The 21441-nt window shown below is 35.7% G+C and overlaps 2 protein-coding genes across 6 annotated transcripts in view; both read left to right on the top strand.

The window, feature by feature from the left end:
* The first annotated feature begins 4267 nt into the window (after window positions 1-4267).
* Window positions 4268-9076, top strand: asb8 (ankyrin repeat and SOCS box containing 8). 4 transcript variants are annotated; one of them, XR_013198389.1, is made up of 5 exons: window positions 4456-4587; window positions 5794-6000; window positions 6076-6180; window positions 7291-8026; window positions 8059-8162. XR_013198389.1 is itself a non-coding variant. In XM_077219174.1 (4 exons), the coding sequence occupies exons 2-4, from the start codon at window positions 5872-5874 to the stop codon at window positions 7924-7926; spliced, it is 870 nt and encodes a 289-aa protein (XP_077075289.1). In that variant the 5' UTR covers window positions 4268-4359; window positions 5794-5871; the 3' UTR covers window positions 7927-9076. The 4 variants fall into 4 exon arrangements, 3 of the variants coding, with proteins under 3 accessions (XP_077075289.1, XP_077075290.1, XP_077075291.1); XM_077219174.1 differs by lacking the exon at window positions 4456-4587 and adding an exon at window positions 4268-4359 and having other exon boundaries at window positions 7291-9076; XM_077219175.1 differs by having other exon boundaries at window positions 4345-4587; window positions 7291-9076.
* Window positions 9077-10477: 1401 nt separating this feature from the next.
* The window catches only part of atf7a (activating transcription factor 7a), a 32908-nt gene continuing 21944 nt past the window's right edge, over window positions 10478-21441 (top strand). For both annotated transcript variants that reach the window (XM_077218386.1, XM_077218385.1), the window contains exons 1-2: window positions 10478-10571; window positions 19332-19403. In XM_077218386.1, the coding sequence (XP_077074501.1) occupies window positions 19356-19403 (48 nt within the window). In that variant the 5' untranslated portion in view covers window positions 10478-10571; window positions 19332-19355. The remainder of the gene's footprint in view (window positions 10572-19331; window positions 19404-21441) is intronic.

Raw genomic sequence — 21441 nt, 5'->3', positions numbered from 1 at the left:
ACTTGATGCATTTACTAGAGGCTTAGTAATGCGGTAAATAACAAATCACTGGGGCTTTTTTTCTTGTTTTCATTAATGAATTTGAGCAGCTAGTGGTTTAGGATAATGAAATGCACTAACTTGTTTAAAAAAAATCTTATGTAATGTGAAATTATACTAGGAGCATAAGGTAATGATATTGATGTTGACAGGCTTGCAAAAATCTACAGAAAATAGCAAATTTTTCTTTAATGTTTGGGTTATTACTGTTATTTAATTTAGGGATTGGTGTGGCAAAGGGAAGAATTATATAACAATGGATTGAAGTGAGACACTAAATTCTAGCTGTCTACATAAAATGTCACAAAAAGAAAATAAATTATTTTGTTTTGGCCTTACTCTTGACTGGTTCGTTTGCTGCATTTTTTCCAATTTATGTTATTGAACTTTTGTGTTGCTTTTTGTCTGGTTAAGAAGAGATTTGTAGTCAGTAAAAAACATTTACGGATCATTGATTTATTTTCCCTAAGGAGGAGTGTTTAACAAAGTATCACACTGTAGCCCAACACTTGGTGCCCACTAAAGCTAAACGGGTACCTGTACCTGGATGGGAGACTTCCTTGGAAAACTAGGTTGCTGCTAGAAGAGGTGTTAACCCTGAAGTCTTGCCCAATTAAAGTGATGGGGACATTATACTGTACTTCGGATGAGATGTTAAACCAAGGTCCTGACTCTCTGGTCATTAAAAAAAAAAGGCTCTTCTCATAAAGAGTAGGAGTGTAACCCCGGTGTCCTGACCATATTGCCTCCATTGGCCCTTATCAATCATGGCCTCCTCATAATCCCCATCCACTGAATTGGCTATCACTCTCTCCTCTCCACCTTTATCTGGTGTGTGGTGAGCGCACTGGCGCCATTGCATTGTCCAAGTGGATGCTGCACACAGGTGGCGAGAGACCACCTTATATGATTGTTAAGCGCTTTGGATGTACAATAGTATATAAGAAAAATGCTATAAAAATCTGTTTCATGTCTGGAAGATATTTTTTTATATACTATAATTTAGGTCTCTTATGCGACACCAAGGCTGCATTTATTTGATTGAAAATAGTAAAAACAGTAATACTGTCAAATATTAATATAATAATAATAATAAATAACTTTTTCATATATATGTATGATTTAAATATGTAAAGTAATGTATTCCTGTGATATTAAAGCGGTTTTCAACAGCCAGTAGTGTAGTGTCACATGATCCATCAGAAATCATTTCAATATGCTGATACATACGCACGTATGTATGTGTGTATGCATAAATCAAATGTAAATTCATGTCCCAGTTACACTTAATGTTGTTAAATGTTCCTGGTTAAATAAACATTGCATAAAAAAAGTGAAACCAAATACGATTTTATTTTGTATTTTCACATGAACTATGTAATGAATATTCTATTCATTAAAATAGTATACGTCTTATCAAGTTTGTTTTAAGCATTTTTACATTTATTCCAAAATAACTAAAGGCACAATTTAACAATTTGAACAATATTTTTTTATTTGTGAACTGATGTTCTGTTGTTCTTTTTATCTGTCAACTTATTTTTGTAACACTGTCCAACACTGCATGTATGCATGTAATATAGTGTATATATACTATATATGTGGATAGTGGTTTTACAAAATTAGTAGCCACTCAGCAGTTTCACTGGCCACAATTTCTCTCTGTCTCTCTCTCTCTCTCTCTCTCTCTCACTCACTCTCGGGTTGAAATGAACGATTAACTGCACTTACCTCTGCTCAGCCATGAACTGGTCGAAAGCTGATGACGTAACATGCAGGTAGGCCCGCCCTCACGTGATACTGATTGGTCGATTGATGAGCTTAAATCTGATTGGCTAAAGAGTACGACTGCTCTGTGTTACGAGTAAAGCGCTGCCAGGAAAGTCTCAAAAACACACACACACACACACACATCCAAGGCGATTCGTACGTGAATGACGATTTGCACATTCAAATTCAAGGACACACTCGTACATTTTAAACATTCAAAGGTTTTTGTGCACAGTTGTATATCTACGAATTGTGTTTTGCATTTGATAAATGTATTTTATGAATATATAATTTTATTTTGCGCATGTGAATTTCTTTTTGTTAAATTTTTTTTTTCAACCACGTGAATTTTTTTTTGTGTGTAGGCCTACGTGAATTAGGTTTCACGCATGTGAAATTGTCTACGCATGTGTGAATCGTGTTTTTTGCGTGAATTATTAATGAGTCTGATCTGGCTCCATAATTAAATGGTCCTTTAAATATTTATAAAACAAAGCAGAGAGACAATCCTTCAACAGTGCATTCTTATTATATAAGCCCTTCTATTGCAGTTTAAAGTGAGTCATGTCACTCTCTTCTTGACTAATTGTAATTTTTCAATTAGTTCAATTTTTTTGTCTTTACTTGATGCACTCGACCACACCACTGGGCAATAATCTAAGCAATAACCATTGTTTGCAAAATTTTAGAAATACAGTGTTGTGGTAAAAAGTTTACACATCTCTTAATAACTGATAAACCTCTTCCCTTACCTGGTACCATATTTTCTATCTGTTTTGACCACTTCAGCCTACTGTCTAATATAACTCCAAGAAGTCTTATTTCCTCTACCTGTTCAATAGGCACACTCTTTACAGACAATTATAACTTTTGATGCAATTTGATGCAAACACAATGCTTTTGGTTTTTATCACTTATTATTCCGTACCTACTTTATGACAATTGTATTTCCTCATCCAAAGCAGACAACTGCTTAATTGATGTTGCAGGTAAATATAATGTTTTATCATCTGCATACTGCAAAAAAGAGGAAGATAATTGGTCTTAAACAACTTCCTTGAGGCACACCACATTGAAACTCTTTCACATCTGAATAACGTTCATTATAAAATACACATTGTCCCATTAGACGGTTAACTTTTAAACCAATGTACTGTATGAGAAGTAAATTTGTAACATTTCAGTTTATCCAGCAATAATTTATGATCCAGTACATCAAAAGCTGAGCTAAAATTGGACAATTCTGCTCCTAAGTGATTGTCATCAATCTGTGCTCTCTCTCAATATGCATGCTGAAAATTCTCCTTAAAGAATAATTTAATTTGCTCACAAAATCATTTTCAATACTTTGCTAAGAACTGGTAGCAAACTTATTGGTAGACTATTATAACCATTTAAACCCAGTGCTGCATTTTTCTGTAGATGAATAACTTTTGCATCTTTCCAAGCTAAAGGAAAAATCTTTTTTTCAATACTGATATTAAAGATGTGGCAAACTGGTTCTGCCAAACACCATTTCTTTATTTATGAAAAAATCATTAAAATAATTTCCAATTTCATATGGTTTAAAAATAGTTAAAAATGAGTCACCTGTATCAATAAAAGAAGGAATTTGACTTGATTTCCTATATCCATTATTTCATTGAGTGTACTCCACATTTTTTTGCAAAACAATTATGTATATATTCACTAGTTTTAATTTTGTAAAACATTATTTTCTTTTTCCTATTAATTTTAGTTACTTGATTTCTTAATTCGCAACAGACTTCCAATCCGCCTTGTTCCCAGTTCTGTTTGCTGTACCCTTTGCCACATCTCTCTAAAAACTTATTTTTTTTCAACTCATTAACAATCCATGGTGCCTTCACTTTCTTCACTGTACATTTTTTCATATAGGTACATGTTTGTCCTCCAAAGGGTAGAATAATCTTTCAAATGCTGACAATGCATTAGCAGGATGAACTTCCTTATAAACATCAATTCAACATACATCTTTTTTACGTCTGTACAAATGATTCTTGACTGAATCTCTTATATAAATTACTTTTGGTTTCCTAAGTTATCCTAAGTGTTTACATGCTTGCTAAAAAACCGCTGTGAATAGCCTGCAAGGGATTTGCAACTAATAGCCTATTAACTTTTACATTTTCAATCGTTTAATTGTCTCAATACTTAATACAACTTTAATAAAAGTGCAGTTCTTAGTTGGTAAAATGTGTGGGTTTAAACAGCCAGAAGTAATAAACGACATTGTGTAGCTACTTTTGTGTGTGTTTGTGTGTGTGTGCAAGTGAATGATTATGTGTGAGGATGGAGCTTAACCAGCATCAGTTTAAATGGTGTTGTTTTGACACCACATTAGTGACATTCACGCCCTCAGCATAGGGCCCATCTTGTCTATATTAGGCACGAACAGTAAGGTATGTGAAGAAGTTGTTCTGTAACATGGAAACAATGGGGGTGTGAAGGCACTGAGTGACATAAAGTGACATTCACTCAGGGGCCCTCAGCACAGGGACCATCGTGTCTATATTTGGCACGAACAGTAAGGTATGTGAAGAATGGCCTCTGACACATACAGACGCGCATAACTAATTTTAATCGTATTTCTAGCCGCAATTATACGATACAAATGTGTCTCGCCAATGAAAACAAATGGATAAATGGCGTTTTAAAATTGTTTGTCACTTCCTCTCATGACGTCACTGTGTTTGTGTTGAGCGAGCGGACTCACTGGCAGATTAGCTCCAAAACTGCAGCTGTTTTCACTTCGTGCAGGTACCGTTTTAACACCTAATCGTATTCGATTACATACTTTACATTTCGCTTTTTTCCGTGCACTTGCACCTAAGAAGATCCAGAGGTAAGAAAATGTTATTTCATATCCCGGGTGTCGAAACTAGCTCCAAACGGCTAACGTTTGTTCACTCCGGTAGGACACACACAGAAATGAGTTATAAACATGAGCACAATATTTTGTTTTTCTTTTTTGAAAACATTTAACGTTATTATATATGCAACTAGACTTTTTTTAATAGTACTATTAAGCTGTCATGTTTTAGACTTCATTTGCTTGTCAAATGTTGTGTGTTATTGCTAGCTGATCTGTCATGCGACCTTTTGTTGACAGCATGACAACAAGACGAGACGAACAGCAAGCAGCCCGTTTACCTCATTTTTCTGTATGACCCTGTATGCATATTTTGATCAACATTTATAGTTATATAGAGTGTGTCAGGCACCTGCTACACGCAGAATACATTTATTTTACCAGTATAAACAATATGTCAATGGTTTTATGGCTTGAAGCTTCATTTAACCCACCAGAGTATTACCTGAACCTACAAGGAGTACCGAAATTTGACAGAATTAAAAATTAATGAATGAATAAGTGTTCTGAAGAGATTCATTGTTTACCCTCATATCATATGGACAAATACAAATTAATGAATGGAGTTCGAAATTTAAGAAGTGAAAGATTAAATAAATAAATGCAGAAAATATAAATAAAAGCAACAATCTATAAATGAAACAATAAAAACGTGTACAATTTATGTAAAATTGGTACAATCAATGTACTTTTTTTTACATTAAATTACAGGCAAATGTCAAAACAGTACTAGTATGAGAACAAAAATGTGTTTATCTTTTATTCATTTATTAAGATTAATTTATTGACATCTATTTATTTTTATTTCATTTTAATAATTGTCAAGTTAATAATAATAAATATAATTTTCATATTTTTGTATCATTTGTTTAATATTTATTGACATTTATATAATTTGACAATTATCAGATTATTATTATCATCATTAAATATATTGTACAAGTGGCTGTAAGAACATGCTCATTGACAACCAGTACTAAGTACTAAATTGGTATTAAAGAAAATAATGATTCCTAATGTAAAGAAAGATAATATTTGTTCTGTCAACATCATTCTCTTATTAATAGATTTTTTTTCCTTCTTTTTTTCTCTAGGATTATTTTTTCACTTTCACAGCCATCTCATCTCGGTGTGGCGTCACCCAGTCCGGGTGAAATGTCCTGTTGTTCCACATGAGCTCTACTATGTGGTACATCATGCAGAGTATTCAGAGCAAATACTCATTGTCGGAAAGGCTCATTCGAACCATAGCGGCCATTCGCTCCTTCCCATATGATAATGTGGAAGACCTTATTCGCAGGGTAAGTTGTGTTACTAAAGCTTTAGAAAGTTGTTTTGTATATCACATTCTGAATGAACATGTGCTCCTTTGACAGGGAGCAGATGTGAACAGGATGCATGGCACGCTGAAGCCCCTGCACTGTGCCTGTATGGTGGCTGATGCTGATTGTGTGGAGCTCTTGCTGGAGAAAGGCGCAGAGGTACATCATATAGCTTAGAAACCAACAATGTCCCTAAATTCAGCATTTTGACAGTGTTTAAATATTTGTTAAGGGGAAAGTATTTATTTAAAATATCAGAAATAAGGAATTCATAAATAGCATTATGTTTTTGGGAAGTCACTCTATAAAATATTTTAAAACCCTGAACCAACTTATTATTGTCATAATAGGACAAAAAATCTTGGATTTTCAATTGGATTGTCAATCATGAGTGTGTGCAGGGGTCCTCTCTATGGTCCTCTTCATCATTTCCTGTTTTGTTTTTTGTTTTCCTGCATATTATTGCATGTTGGTTGCACCACGTGACTTTGATTTGGCAGACAAAACCAATTTTGCAAAAAATAATTTCAAATATTAATAAGAAATGAAACAGTCTTGTTAAAATTTATAGATACACAACTGTAAAAGTTTGGGGTCATTAAGATATTTTTTTTAAAGAAATTAAAACTTTTATTCTGAGTGTGTTCAAAAACTGTAAAGACATTAAAATGTTTACAAAAGACTTTATTTCAAATAAATGCCGTTCTGTTGACATTTCTATTTCTAATCTTCAAAGAATCCTGAAATAATTTTCAACATTGATAATAAGAAGGAATGTTTCTTGAGCTGCAAATCAGCATATTAGAATGATTTCTGAAAGATCATGTGACACTGAAGACTGGAGTAATGATGCTGAAAATTCAGCTTTACCACCACAGTAATTAATTACATTTTAAAATGTATTCAAATAGTGTGCAATATTTTATAGTTTCACAAAATGACTGTTTTTGTTGTATTTTTGATCAAATTTTTTTTTTTATATAATTCTTACCAACTCCAAACCTCTGAACGATAGTGTATATATTTTATTATAATATCTTCTCATTAGGAAGTTGTAGTAGTACACTGACAACCTACTTAAGGTTTTCTTTACAAGAATCTCAATCTTTTCATGTGGGTTTTTTCTTCATTATAATATCATTACAGGTGCATCGCCCCAACATTTTTTTTTACTCTATGCTCCACAAAAAAGATATAAATAAATTTAAATTCAGAAAAGAAAAGCATGCATATTATAGAAGATTTATACCATCTCAATTTCTCACATAGGTAAATGCCTTGGATGGTTACAACCGCACTGCCCTGCATTACGCAGCGGAGAAGGACGAGGGTTGTGTGGAGCTGCTTCTAGAATACGGGGCCCAGCCAAATGCGCTGGACGGAAACAAGGATACCCCACTGCACTGGGCCGCCTTCAAAGATAACCCAGAGTGCGTACGGGCCCTGTTGGAGAGCGGCGCCTGTCCGAATGTCCGCGATTACAATAACGACACGCCCCTCAGTTGGGCGGCCATGAAGGGCAACCTGGAGAGTGTACGTGTGCTCCTCGAATACGGCGCTCAAGTCCACGTCACCAACCTAAAGGGCCAAACGCCCATCTCGCGGCTGGTAGCGCTGCTGGCTCGGGGCCTGGGCACCGAACAGGAGGAAGAGTGCCTGGACCTGCTTTGCCGAGCCGCGGGGAGGTTCGAGATCCGCAGGGCCGACGGCTCCTTACCGCGTGAGCTCACTAAAGATCCTCAGTTACTGGCCCGACTCACTAACCTGGTAGCCCAGCCGCCTTCGTTGCGAGCCTTGGCGCGCTGCGCTGTTCGTAATAGCCTGGGAGTCCAGTACCTCCCGTCTGCGGTGAAACAGCTCCCGCTTCCAGAGTCAGTGAAAGAATATGTGCTCCTCAGAGACTGAGCGAGAAGACTGTCCTTAATGTCAGACGTGGAGGAGATAGATGTCTTCAGTCTATGTGAAGATGTGATTGTAATCAGACTGCAATCTGAAGTGTGTCTCTGTTCATATACAGTGAGTGAATATGTGAGGAAGTTGGCCTTTTTTTTGTTGTTGCTATAATGTCATCAAGTAAATTCAGACTTGGGTTGCAGTACGATTATGTGCTTTGGTGCAGAGAGATCTGGTAGGAGAGAGATGTCTATAATGCTATTTTGAACCCATAATGTTAAAATCGCAACTGATATGTGAAATATTCTGAATGCAAAGACACAAAATTATTTAAAAATATTATTTACAAGTAAATGCAGTGGAAACAAAATAACACTTTAACAGCACTTAAGTTATAATCATATACTACATTTTTGTGTTTCAAACTTCTTTAAGTTAGTTTTTTTTATTTATACTGTAATGTTTGATGTTTTTAAAGGAAGTAACTGAAGCCTTTAGATGAAGTTTTAAAGTCAAATAAATATTAACATTTTTGTTAAATCATTTTATGAGGTTTCCCAGTCATCGAAAATAAGTTAATCCTGGAAAAGTTGGGGAAATTTTTTGAAAAGACTTACTAAATTTGCCACAAAAACAACATTGCTTTACATTTGTTCTCTAATCTCTGGCATTTTGAAGTAGGACAATGTAAGAACACTTTATTGGATTTCAAACCAACATCTTTTTCTGTCCCTCTATCACTTTCATACTCTCATGATACATATTTCTCTGATTTAGAGTGTTGGAACGTATTATACATTTTTTTTTGGTGCCAATGATTGCAGAAAAAATGAGCTGTGCTTTTACGTTTGAGATGAAAACATTACGAACCTTAACAAGAATCTTCTGTGTCAATATTGGGAATGTCTATTTCTTTCAGCCTCATTGTCCGTTAGCATGATCATTCCAAATGTTGGCAAATTGTAAATGGGATGTCTTAATTGAATGGACGTCTGCAATTGTTTCACATCTTGTGAACCCCAAGAGATTTTTTGCAGCTCTATTTTCATTTCTCTGTTGTTGTTGTTGTTGTTGTTGTTATATTGCTTGATTAAGAACTATGTAGTGCTTACATCTAGTTTTATGCATGCAGACTAACCAGTAAAAGACTTCATGCATTGTTCAAGCGTTTTACTGCAGTTATTTCCACAAATCAAGTGAACTGTGAACATGATCAAGGACACATATCAAATGCTTTGTCAATGACACAAGACCTTATTATGAGGTATGTGCATAATTTATTTTTACCAGTAGAGGGCGCTGGAATACCATATGATATAAAACAGTCAGATAATCAGAATTTTGTCAATTGCCTTGTTTGTAAAATAATAAAAAGTTTACATGAAAGAAAAAGACTGTTACATACAGTATCAACCCTTAAGGAAAAATCATCTCAGTTTTAATGACCTATATTTAACCTACTTGCAAGTTACAATAGCTAAACAACTAGCCATTATCTATTAAGACTATTTTACATTAATTATATTAGCAAAAGCAAAAATGTACACTGGATTGTTTTTTTTAGCATTTACTGTATGGTACTAAGATAAAAAATAAAATAACACTCTCAATGAAGCCATATTTTTGTTTTCCGAATAGGAAATTGAATAATGAGAAAAGAGCATACTTTTATTGCATATTATCATTTCAGTTCCTTACTTTAGCAAACACTGTTTGTGTTTTCCGTCATGCTTTATTTAAACTGTTGTCCAAGCACAGGATGTCCTCTTTATGAGAATGCAAATCAGTCAGGAAGGAAACTACAGTAGGACTCAATAAACTAACCTTCCTGTCCTTTCAAAGCCGTCACCTTCAGTTTACATCACAGTTTTCATCTTCATCATTGCTTTGTTAATCAATAGCAGAGGATTGAATCACTGAACACTTGTGAAGAGAGACAAGCCCAGAGACGGAACCACATTTTTTTTGTCAACATTGTCACAGTATATGACATAATCTTAGGGTATGAATAATAATAATAAAAAAATGCTTCCTACTTTGCCATTAAGAATTGGAATGCAGAATCACGGTTTTTATTGAGATTATTTATTTTAACTGTTTAAAAAGTATTTTTATTAACAGAAACTTGGAAAAATAGATTCAAGATTGATATAATGGTTATGGTTTAATATATTGAGAATATTAATATTACATATTAATATTAAACAGGTCAGTTAAGTACCTTACAAAGAAATCTTGGAAATTAAATTGCATATTGCATTTATCCTACGAAATACAGATGCCAACAATAAATTCTAGACATTTATTTTTAGTTATTTACCAGTTAAAATAATCTATTTTAGAGTAAGAACATTAACATTCATATTAACAAGTTCTTGCCACAAAACTTTAACATTATTACAGTCAGAGTATATATGAGCTATAATTCTTTCTTCGTCATGTGTCTGTATCATCATACAGAAAGTAAAAGCATCAAGAATGTCAGCAAATGGAATTACCAACAAATGATTTGACAGGATCGTAAACACCCCAGGTGAGGGACGCAACAGACACGCTGTGTGACGCCGAAATCTCGCGATACTTCACGGGGAGGGCGTGTGTTAGATTCCAAGAGAGGAGAGAGAGAAAGAGAGAGAGTGGGATAGAGGGGCGCTGTGGTAAGTTTGTAAACATTCTTATTCTGTCAAAATGTGAAATCGATGATTGTGTGGATTTGAAACAGTGTCCAAGCGTTATTTATATTCGTCAAAAAGGGTTGTCCGTGATTGAGAGTAACTTTAATGAGGCGGCTGTGAGGCTGTCAGATTGGCAGTGGTCTTCCACCGAGGTCTGCGCGTAACTTACACTGCAGCTCGTTCAGGGCTCTTGACAAGCGAGGGCAGAAATTTTAGGAATAAGAAAAGTGTCAAGCCGTCATTTATTACTACTATATACTATGGAGTTGTTTATTTTATTTTATTTGTTTCAATATAAGTTTTTTTACTTATATAAAATGTCAAATTAGATACCACAGTTTCTGTATTTGCTTTAAAGTACTATTTGCATACTTTTGTTTCTGGGGGGGTTGGGGGGGTATGAGCCTGTGCGCTGTAAGTCCGTGAATTCCATTTTTGAGTGGAATTTCCGTCCGCCAATGAGACGCAACTAATAATCTTGATCGACGTTTATTGTAGCCAAACAGCAATTACATATTTTTGTTTGACGTGCACGTGACCAATCAGAACAACAGTAGGGCGGGCACATGCGGGAAAAGGCTGACTTTAAGTTGGCATGTCCGCCAGACATCAGTTAGCATGGGTTTGCTAAATAGTTAGCGACATTTATTTTCGGCGAGGGCACTAGAAAAGAACTTTGTTTTATGGTGTAACGAAGTAATCCAACATAAAAGGTAGAAATTGCACATTAAAGTGTCAGAAAATTATATAGAAACAAAACCCGACAACCGTACCTTTTGTTTTTGGCTGCCAAAATTGTACATTTGCCTTAAAAAGTTTCTATTTTTGTTACCCTACATACAGAAACAATCATGATTTAAAGTAGGATACTTTCCAGAGATGTATGATTAGTGCTAGCTTTTCATATTTGCAACTAAACTTTTTTTTAAAGGTTTAGTAAATGCTAAAATTACTATTTGATTAGGTTCGATTTTTTTTGATCATGAATAAATAAAAGAGTTCAACCCCACACAAATGTCAGCATTCTAAATCACAACATTTGCTTGCCAATTAAATAAACAATACTTGATTATGGCTTGTTTGCATGATATATAAAAATGCTTTACAAAACAAGCACCTGCTGTTGATCAGTTGGTTATCCCAAGTGTTGTGTGTATTTGGCCAATATCTTTCAAATAAAACAGATAATGTGAGCATTTCACATCTTTGTACATAATGCATGTAGTGTGAAGGGACGCCCACCAAAACTGCTGATAACAATCAACTTTATTTCTTCTGAGCACGTGAATGTCCCTTCTTAGAGTGCCTGTAAACACCATCTGCACATCTGAGGACCTGTAATTGTATATATAGGTCATCTTCGCATGGCGCTTGTTGAATACCAATAATGTTACTCTTTGGAATGACTGTACGTCCCCATATAATACATCATCCTCTTAGTAGACATATTTGCTTGTGCACTAGTGAACATTTTTGCAGCTGTTGCAATAATTGCTTCACAGCCACTTGATTAATGAGAGCTTAGAGCCTTGCTTGTTGCTTTCACCTCTGCTATAAGGCATCTGTAACTCATGGTGAAGACGCAATGTGAATAGTTTTACAGGAAGGAACTTCATATGCCAGTTTCACATGATGAAATCGGCTCTGTTTCTGACTTGTTAAAACCATGCTCTGTGATTAAACATCAGTGAACTGTGAATGAAGGACTATTTTATGATTATGTAAGTTGTCCTGGCAACAGATTTATACAGGATAATGCAATTGACAGCACGGTTGTCCTGATGCATCCATAGAGTAATAGAGCAGACCAAATAACATTGTTTCAAATTTCCAGCAGACCAAATAACAGACTTTTCAAATAAAACAGACAATAAGGGTAAACTGCCAGCCGTACTTGAGTTGATTCTGGGCATCTGTGCTCTCCTACTGTTATGTAATATTTGGTCTGTTCTAAAAGGTGTGACGGGCTCATGAAGTACTGTGAGAGAGCTCTCAAAGATTGAGGGAGAAACTCCATTTTAGAAAAAATGAATGGACAATATGGGTGGCTGGAAAATGTTTTCATCCGATTTTGGCAAACATGTCTGGCTTGATGGATTGCTGTTATTTAGGGATCGTTAAAATATGATATTCACATTCGATCATGTTCTTGTAATGTTTAGAGAACTATCAAAATATGCCAAAATTTTGTTGGTATGTCAATTATAATATAATTAGCAGCTCTTTCAGAACATTGCCATACTCGACAGCAATATATCTTGATATTTCTTTCCAGCCTTTTAATATAATCTTGATGTAGATTTGCTCTGGATCAATCATCTTGACCATACACTGTAGTTCAATGCAAGAAGCAAAATATGGTAAAAAGTTCTAAGAACAATTTTGACAGTGTTTTGCAGTTAAGGAAAGGAACACAACATTTATTTACATACACGGTCATTCTAAAGATTGGGGTCAGTAAGATTTTTTTTTTTTTTGAAAAAAGTTTATGCCAAGCTCAAGCTTATGCTTATGCCAAGACATTTATTTTAAAACTGTATCAAAATACAGTAAAAAGTTATATTGTGAAATATTATTACAATATAAATAGGCTAACTGTTTTCTATTTTAATATATTGTAAAAGGTAATTATTCCTGTGATGGCAAAGCTGAATCTTCAGCATCATTACTCTAGTCTTCAGTGTCAAAAATTGCTTAGTATTAGTCTAGGCACTATATTTTTCTAGGAACACCATTTTTTTCAGGATTCTTTGATGAATAGAAAGTTCAAAAGAACAGCATTTATTTTGAACTAGATATCTTTTGTAACATTATAAATGTCTTAACTGTCACTTCTGATCAATTTAATGCATCCTTGCTCAATAAAAATATTCATTTCTTAAATAAAATCGTACTCACCCCCAACTTTACAATATCAACATTTTAATTAAATTCGTCTTGCATAATACTAAATGCCAGCAAAATCATTGCAATATATCGTGGATATTTGATATATTTCTGCTAAATGTAGGAGTGAAGAAACAATTTTGGCTTTTGTTGACGTGTAGCATGTCCAACATTGTTGTAGCAGAGTTTTTTTTTACAGAGGGGTACTTTGGAGGGGGGTCCACATTGTTCCTAGCGGAGTACGGGCCCTGGGGATTGCATTGGGCTACATTGTGTATTTCCTCACCATAGCACCGGGCACATTGCAGTCATGCAGACATGGATCTAAAGTTTCATTTGTTCCATTTTCCAAAGCTCAGGTTCACTAAGGTTACATAAATCCAAATCGGCCATAAAACGCACCCCTGATCCCCGACACTATCAGCAGCACCTTTGGCCTTTACCTGCGAGTTACCGAACACCCTCCTAAACCGTTCGTTCCATTCTCTGCTCCCTGCCCCACTTCTCTGTCGCTCCCTTTTTGCGGGGTCTCCCTTACTCTCTGGCAGCTCACTCACCAGATTCCTCATTCTTGGCTCCAGCTGGAGCTATTAATACAGTTTGTTTTGTCAGTTTCCTAGCAGACAGCATCAAACAGTGCACGCCTGAGGCAGATTATAACCGGACCTCGCTACACGTCCACCTGCTGAGTAGGAGAAATCCAAGTTAACAGCAGGATGCTGCTTGTCCCCTTGTCGGACCCAATTGATTCTGAGAAACCAGGCTTTGATTAAAAAAATCATGGATTTCACATGGATTTTTGGGGGCGGGGGGGGGGGGGGGGGGATGGTGGATATGGGGCGCTGAAATTTCATCCTGAAAAATCATGGAAATTTCTATAGGGAATATAAATTTTCTAAAATATTTCATAGCTTATAAATTGTTCTGAATACATTCAGTTATTGTTTACAAGGTTACCTCTAATAATGCTAGTTGTTCCTGTATGATCTGTTAATAAAAGACTCATCATTTTTAAGTAATTTTGGATAAAAGCTTCCTCTTAATGATTCAATGCAAATATAAATGTAAATGCAGAAGTCATGGAAATCGATTGGTTGAAAGGTGTGGGAACACTGAATGCATTGCATTTTTTAAAAACTCAACCAAAGCAGTGCACTGCTAGTACTGCCAGCTGTCTTCCTGTTTGAATGGTTGATGATAGACAAACCCAGCTGTTTGAATTATCTTCAGTAGTACAATCAAAGACGGATGTTGTCAGAGCCGCGGCCTTTTCCCTCATCATTTTCTGTCCTGTTTCTACAATCACTATCAAAACTAAAAGGCCAAAAATGTAGCATTTTCAGCAAATAAAGTTTAAAAAAATTGGTAATTGAGCGTGGTATGGTGTGTTCTCAAGTGATAAATTAAACTAGTCATAGTAAAGTTCTTCGGCAACTTTTCAGCCAAGCAAATTATACAGATTGCTACTTTAGCATCCTTTTTTGGTCACTATAAAGTGTGTCCAATATCCACCCAGTTATTTTTTAGTTTATCCACGTTGTGTTCACGATAATATATAAATAAATGCTGACACGGTTAAAATGCGTAATTGAAAAAGCGCTATTTAAGCAATTTTTTTCCCCTAGCCAAAATTTTTTTGTGCCAACTTTTTTTTGGTCTTTTTAGATGCAATTTTAAAATTTAATGCAGACTCTTTGAAATGTTAAGAGAATGATGTCTGATTAATAAAGGGTTTTATTTCAAATTTGTTAGAAGTAATTTGCTTCCCATGCTTTTATATTGCAAACAAGTCTTAATCATAACAGGAAGTGGTCTTAGATTACTCCAGAATGCCTTTTTTGCCTTATTTTTGTTTTGGATGGTCAGTTGTAGCACACATTGATGCAGGTGGGCCGATCTCTGTTTGTCTGATTTATTGTGATGGTAAACTTCAGATAGGGCGCTCCCCTAGTTTGAGGCTTACTGAGATGTGGACACTTCACCAAGGGTATAACGAATGGGTGGTTCTCATTTGTATATAGTCACTCCGTGCATTTCTCTGACCAAACTGTCTGTGTGTATTGCAACCAGACCGAAAGCTCTGGCACCAAGCTGTTGGCTCACTTGTAGAGCGTGTGAGGTCTGCAACGAATCAAGCTGCTTAGCTTGTACGCCACTTTGATCTCGGTTGTAATGGGAAGGGCCTTTCAGGGGCAAACAAGATGCAGTTACTTTCTTTATGGAAAACAGAGCAAGGGTCTTGGCAGTGGCTGCTAATTTCAGCTTGTAATAACTGCACGTCCCTCCACACGGGACACTTGAACACTAACACAATTGAAATAGTGATATATGGACATTGGTGTATGTTTAGTTCTATTCTATTCCAATCCATACATCCATACATCCACTTATCCTTTATAGGGTCACGGCATTCTAATTAAAGTCTAGGACTAATATTAGATTTTATTTATTTACAAAATATAATGTTTATGATGTATAATTCTTTTATTTTATAAAAATTTTTTTTTAGTGGTGCCTTATATAGCATGTTGACAACTTGCACGCTAAAAAAAACTTTGGACATTAGCGTTTTTTAGGAATGCACGATATATCGGCCACCATATCGATATATGTTCGTTTTTAATTTTATTGTTATCAGCCCCATAAGAAAATTTGGCTGATATGTTAGCTGATAAATAATGGATTATTTCCTTCAGCTGAGACACTTCAGATGTGTAACTGTTTGCCATGATGGTTTTGAATTGCTTGAACTATGATTGGAATCACTTCAAAAAAGGGAAATACAGTTAAGTTCAACTTTTGTAATGCAAGTTTGTCATATAGGCTACATAAAATTATAATGAGAACATTATAATTGTGTGCCTGTGACATGACTTTTAATGATGAGACTTTAATCAGGCTCTCAAGAATGATAGGCCTATAAGATTTGGATTTAGATTTATCGGCCAATATTTTGGTTATTGGCTTTCAAATATAAAAAGTTCTCGGTATTGGGCAAAATTTTCATATCATTGCATCCCTAATCTTTTTAATTTTTTTTGTCTTTGGCTGTTGTCACATGTTGGAGTGTTTTTTTGAGCGTCCTCCCACAAGTGTTGTGTTTTAAGAAGATGTGAAGTTAAACATAGTCCTTTAACCTTAAAAAAACTGCATCTTGAAACAACAGCATTGTCTAATTATTTTGTGCTCCGTCTATCTGTATTTTTTTGTACACAAGGGCTACATTTATCCAATGAAGTAAGGTTTTGTAAACGCGTCCTAAACCAATTGTGCATATGAGTAATAATTGTTTCTTAAAATATGTATATTTTTTGTACATTCCTATTCCATTGGCACCCTGAGAGCAGTTGCTTTTGTTTGCTGTAAACTTTACAGCGTCAGTGTTACATAAATTGGCAGCGACTCAGGCTGCAGACCTGCCATTTTAAATGGCTTTTTAAATTTTCACAGATGACAACGCAAGCTTTACCCATTTAAATCCCTGCTGTTATAGTCAAATAAGACGTTTGGTTCATTCTTCACCTTTTGTTTGCGCTGGTGATTGTGTAACACACCAGACGTCATTCCGAGCTGGTGGGGCATGTTGAAAGTTTAATGAAACTTCCCTCCATTTAAATTTAATGAACGTGTTACTTTTTCCAAAATTCCCAGCCCTCTCCTTGCGTGGACCGTTTGGTTTAAAGGAGTGAGAGTGTAGATTGCTGTAAAGAAAGAGACAATCATCCCAGTCAAGATGGCTAAGGCCACCATTACTAAATATAAAACGTATGTATAATGATACTAAACATATGTGTCATACATAAATAGATTTAGAACAAAAGCTGGGTAATGTATTGATTATTTACTGTATGTTCGTGATGTTGTCAGTATAAAAGGAAGCAACATTGTGAAGATTATGATTATGCTCTTTATTTGGCCGATACGTTTACTAAGGACCTTGACATATTTTTATTATTTTCTAATGGCTGGAGTACACTAGACAACTTTCCCCCCGATTTGCAGTCTGAAGGAGTTTTTGGCCAAAATTCTTAGCCAGTCTTCACATTTTGGGCAGTCAGAGTTGACAGATTTGACATAAAATTGCGTAGTGCATAAGGGGCCAATTTTTTGGTTTTGTTTCAGATTCAGAATATGATTTGGATTTTCCAGTTGGAGGATAAAATGTTAAAATGTTAAAAATTGACGTGAGTCAGTTCAAACTGTCTGTTACAGTGAATTGATTCAAAACTCAGATTCAGCAAATCATTTGCTTCGCTTAAAGGGATAGTTCACCCAAAAAAGAAAAATTTCATAATTTTCTCACCCTCATGTTGTTCCAAAACTTGTGTGAATTTCTTTCTTCTGATGAACACAAAAGAAGATATTTTGAAGGCCCCAATGACTTCCATAGTATGGAGAAGAAAAAAATACTATGGAAGTCAATGGGGACCATCAACAGTTTGGTTACAGACATTCTTCAAAATATCTTCTTTTGTGTTCGCCAGAAGAAATAAATTCATATAGGGTTGGAACAACTTGAGGGTGAGTAAATGATGACAGAATTTAAATTTTTTGGTGAACTATCCCTTTAAAAATGGTTTGAGGTCTCCCTGTTGGATTTTTTGTAGATTTTTGACTGTCTACTATTATATATTGTTGTATTAGTGTATATAAATGAAAATGATTAAATAGCCTATATTTTTGTGTTAATTAAGTGAAAAGCAAAACACTTTGTTTAAAGGCATTTCTGAGCAAATATTGCAATTCGTATGTTGAATGTTGTCAAAAGATTGAAATATTTTAAGAAGCAAAGAATCCCCATAGTCATGGAAAACATGGAAGTTTTTACATTTTAAAATTATGATTTCCATTGGAAATGTCATTGAAATTTTATTTTAAAAAGTCATGGACATTTGTGTAATCACTACTAAATGAATAATTAATCAAAACTAATACATTAAATAGGATAAATAAAAATGGATTTTTGTGAGAATAAGCTGCAATCAAAAGTCATGAAAAAACCCTGGATAGCCAGTGCTATTCTAAACATAGACCCTATCATGGATCCAGGGAAGGTTTGGTTTGATTTTAGAGTAATGTCAAACATGCGTGTGTTTGAGTGGAAGGTGCTGGCAGTTTGTCTGGATGGAATAACTGCAGTGGTTCAGCTAATAGGAAAAGAGGGAGTGTCTACGACGAGCCAATACCCACGCATGCCATTCCCCTGGATCAGAGCGGCTCATTCCAGACATGTCTCTCCAGGATTACCATTAGTGCACTACCCTTCCTTCATTTACAACACTTACACTCATTACACTCTCTTGAATTAGATGAAAAAGCAATCAATTGATCTTATCTCCATGGTAAATCAGTTCCCGGCGTCTGGCAAAACGGTACCAGCACAACCTCTCGATGTCAATGTAGATGTCTTGAGTTCCTGTGAAAAGTGATGAGCGTCTGGGAGTGTGGGTTGCTGATATTTGATCCTGAGAAACGGGTGGAGTTCAGAGAATGACTGCGGACAAAGGTGTAGAGTGGCACTAGAGTCGTCGCCGCAGACGAGCTTTGTGGAGATGGTGTCAGGAAGACTACAATGAAAGTAGAGGAGGGGCCAAAAAGACTTTGAGCAAATCTCAAACACCGCGTGTCATTGGTCTGCCAGATGCCCCCAGTGTGAAGAAAGTATCACCAGGGAAACTTGTAGTTGCTGCATTAACATGCATGTGCTCGTTTCTTCTCATTGTTTCTAAACACCCATCGTTTCCTGAGCTGAGCGAGGATCCAGGCAGAAGCATCCCTGGAAACGACTGTAGAACTTTTCCTGGCTTAAACCTCTAGGAAAATCCTTCAGTAATGTTCTCGCCTTCTCTTCCACAGTTACATTGCAAAGCCTTTGCAAAGATGGGGGATGACAAGCCTTTTGTGTGCAGCGCTCCTGGCTGTGGGCAGGTAAGTTCACTTTCATTTTGTCTTGGGTTTCAGGTGTGGGTGTTTTTGCTGTTTCATTCTCTTCTGGTTATTGAAGAGTGTCGGCGTGCACGTCGTCCTCACAGCTGTACGGTGGCAGCACGTCTGCCCGGCGTGTGTGCTGGGAGGTGTGCCTGCTGTACTGCTCTGTAAACATGTTTTTGTCACAGGGCCACACTGATGGAGCTGATAGCGCACTTGTGAAACTGCGTTAATGTCTCTTCCACAGTCTGACTCACTCACAAACTTAGCCAATGATCGCAGCTCAGTTATCGTCTACACTTGTCTGGTATGAGTCAAAGTCCATGCAGACACTATGATGAGATTATTGACTAATACGTAATACTAATAAGTGTGTTGTTTATGCTGGTGAAGTCGGTCAAGAGGTTTCTGTATTTTTTTATTTTTTTCCAGTAAAAATATCTAATCATCCTTTAAAAAAAAAGAGCAAAAAATGAAATAAGGAAATGTTAGAAAGTAAGGAAATGGTTTCAGAGAATGTGTGTGTGTGTATAAGAAATATTCTCTGAAAATAAGTTACAATGTCTTAAGTAATTTTGCCTCTCAAGTAATTATATTTTCCAGTGTAAGAAGTGAAAAACAATGTGGCCTTTGGAGGCCTGTGCTGCTTTGAGGGCATTTAAAACCGAAAGAGGAAGTGATCGAGACCCTTCCTACTCAGTGAGACAGTGATGTTCATTTTGTGGTTTTGATCTGAATGTTCTCCGCCGCAGTTACGTAGAAAACATTGTGAGAAATGTAGCATGGACCGAAATGACAGTTACACTTTGCCTCTCCAGTACTAAATGCAACAATGATCATTTAACCGTACCGTTGGCAGCATGATCTTGAGAATTGAGAGGAACAACATGAACTTGATGAATAATTTATGCAAGTTAGTTGTTTGCAGATGTTTCTTTCTATAATCCACAGGGACCATGACTGTTTGCTACTGCTTGGTCTGACCTAGCCAGACTTCCTTACGTAAAAGGTGCCTTAGATATTGGAATTTACAAATATCTCTATTACTATTGCTTATACTTTTTTTTGTTGCAAATGATTAAAACAGGTGAAAAAATCTCATTGACTTGTGCTACGTTCATAAAATTGTGGTCAGTAAGATCGTTCAATGTTTTGTCTCTTAAAGGCTACATTTATTTGATAAAAAAAATCATATTTTGAAATATTACTACAATTTAAAATAACTGTTTTCTATTTGAATTAATTTTTTGTAATTTATTCATGTGATGGTAAAGCTGAATTTTCAGCATCAATACTCCAGTCTCACATGATTCTTCAGAAATCATTCTAATATGCTGATTTTCTGCCTTAGAAACATTTCTTATTATTATCAATGTTGAAAACATATATGCTGCTTAATATTATTGTGGAAACCGTGAAGAATTTGTTTCAGGATTCTTTGATGAATTAGGAATCCAAATCTTTTGTAACTTGATAAATGTTGTTACTGCCACTTCATGGATAAAAGTATTGCTGAGTAAAGTATTAATTTCTTTAAAACAAAAAAACTGACCCCAAAGAGTTTTGAATGATAGTGTACATTGAAGCATTCTGAAGCATCATAGCAGTATCATGTTGTCAGGTGGAGACATTTTTTAAAACCAACCATCAGCTCTGGTAAACCAAAACTAAAGGCCACATAAAGGGAAATAAAGGAGATTGGTTGAAATAGAGATCAGGTTGTGCACATCTGTCAGGCTTTGTTAAGATGGTTAGATGTGTGTAGCTGGATGAGGGGAGCGAGGATTTACTCTACTTGAGGTATTGTTCTTTTGTTGACGACCAAACGCTGTTTGCGTCATACTGAAGTCTATAGGGGTTTAAGATTGTTTTGCTCCATCCCAGTGAACCAGATTTTCACGTGACTCCACTGTCGACCTAATACTGAAAAATAACACTGAGATTTGAGATTATCAGTGCTAGTGCTTGTTTAAAGTTATTTTCAGAGTAAATGAATACGTTTTAATGTACTTTGATTATAATGTCTGACATTTTACAT

This window comes from Siphateles boraxobius, unplaced genomic scaffold (genome assembly GCF_051911475.1).
Source record: "Siphateles boraxobius isolate OS27281-9 unplaced genomic scaffold, OSU_SipBor_1 77, whole genome shotgun sequence".
Classification (NCBI taxonomy): domain Eukaryota; kingdom Metazoa; phylum Chordata; class Actinopteri; order Cypriniformes; family Leuciscidae; genus Siphateles; species Siphateles boraxobius.
This window is presented reverse-complemented; position numbering and strand designations above follow the sequence as displayed.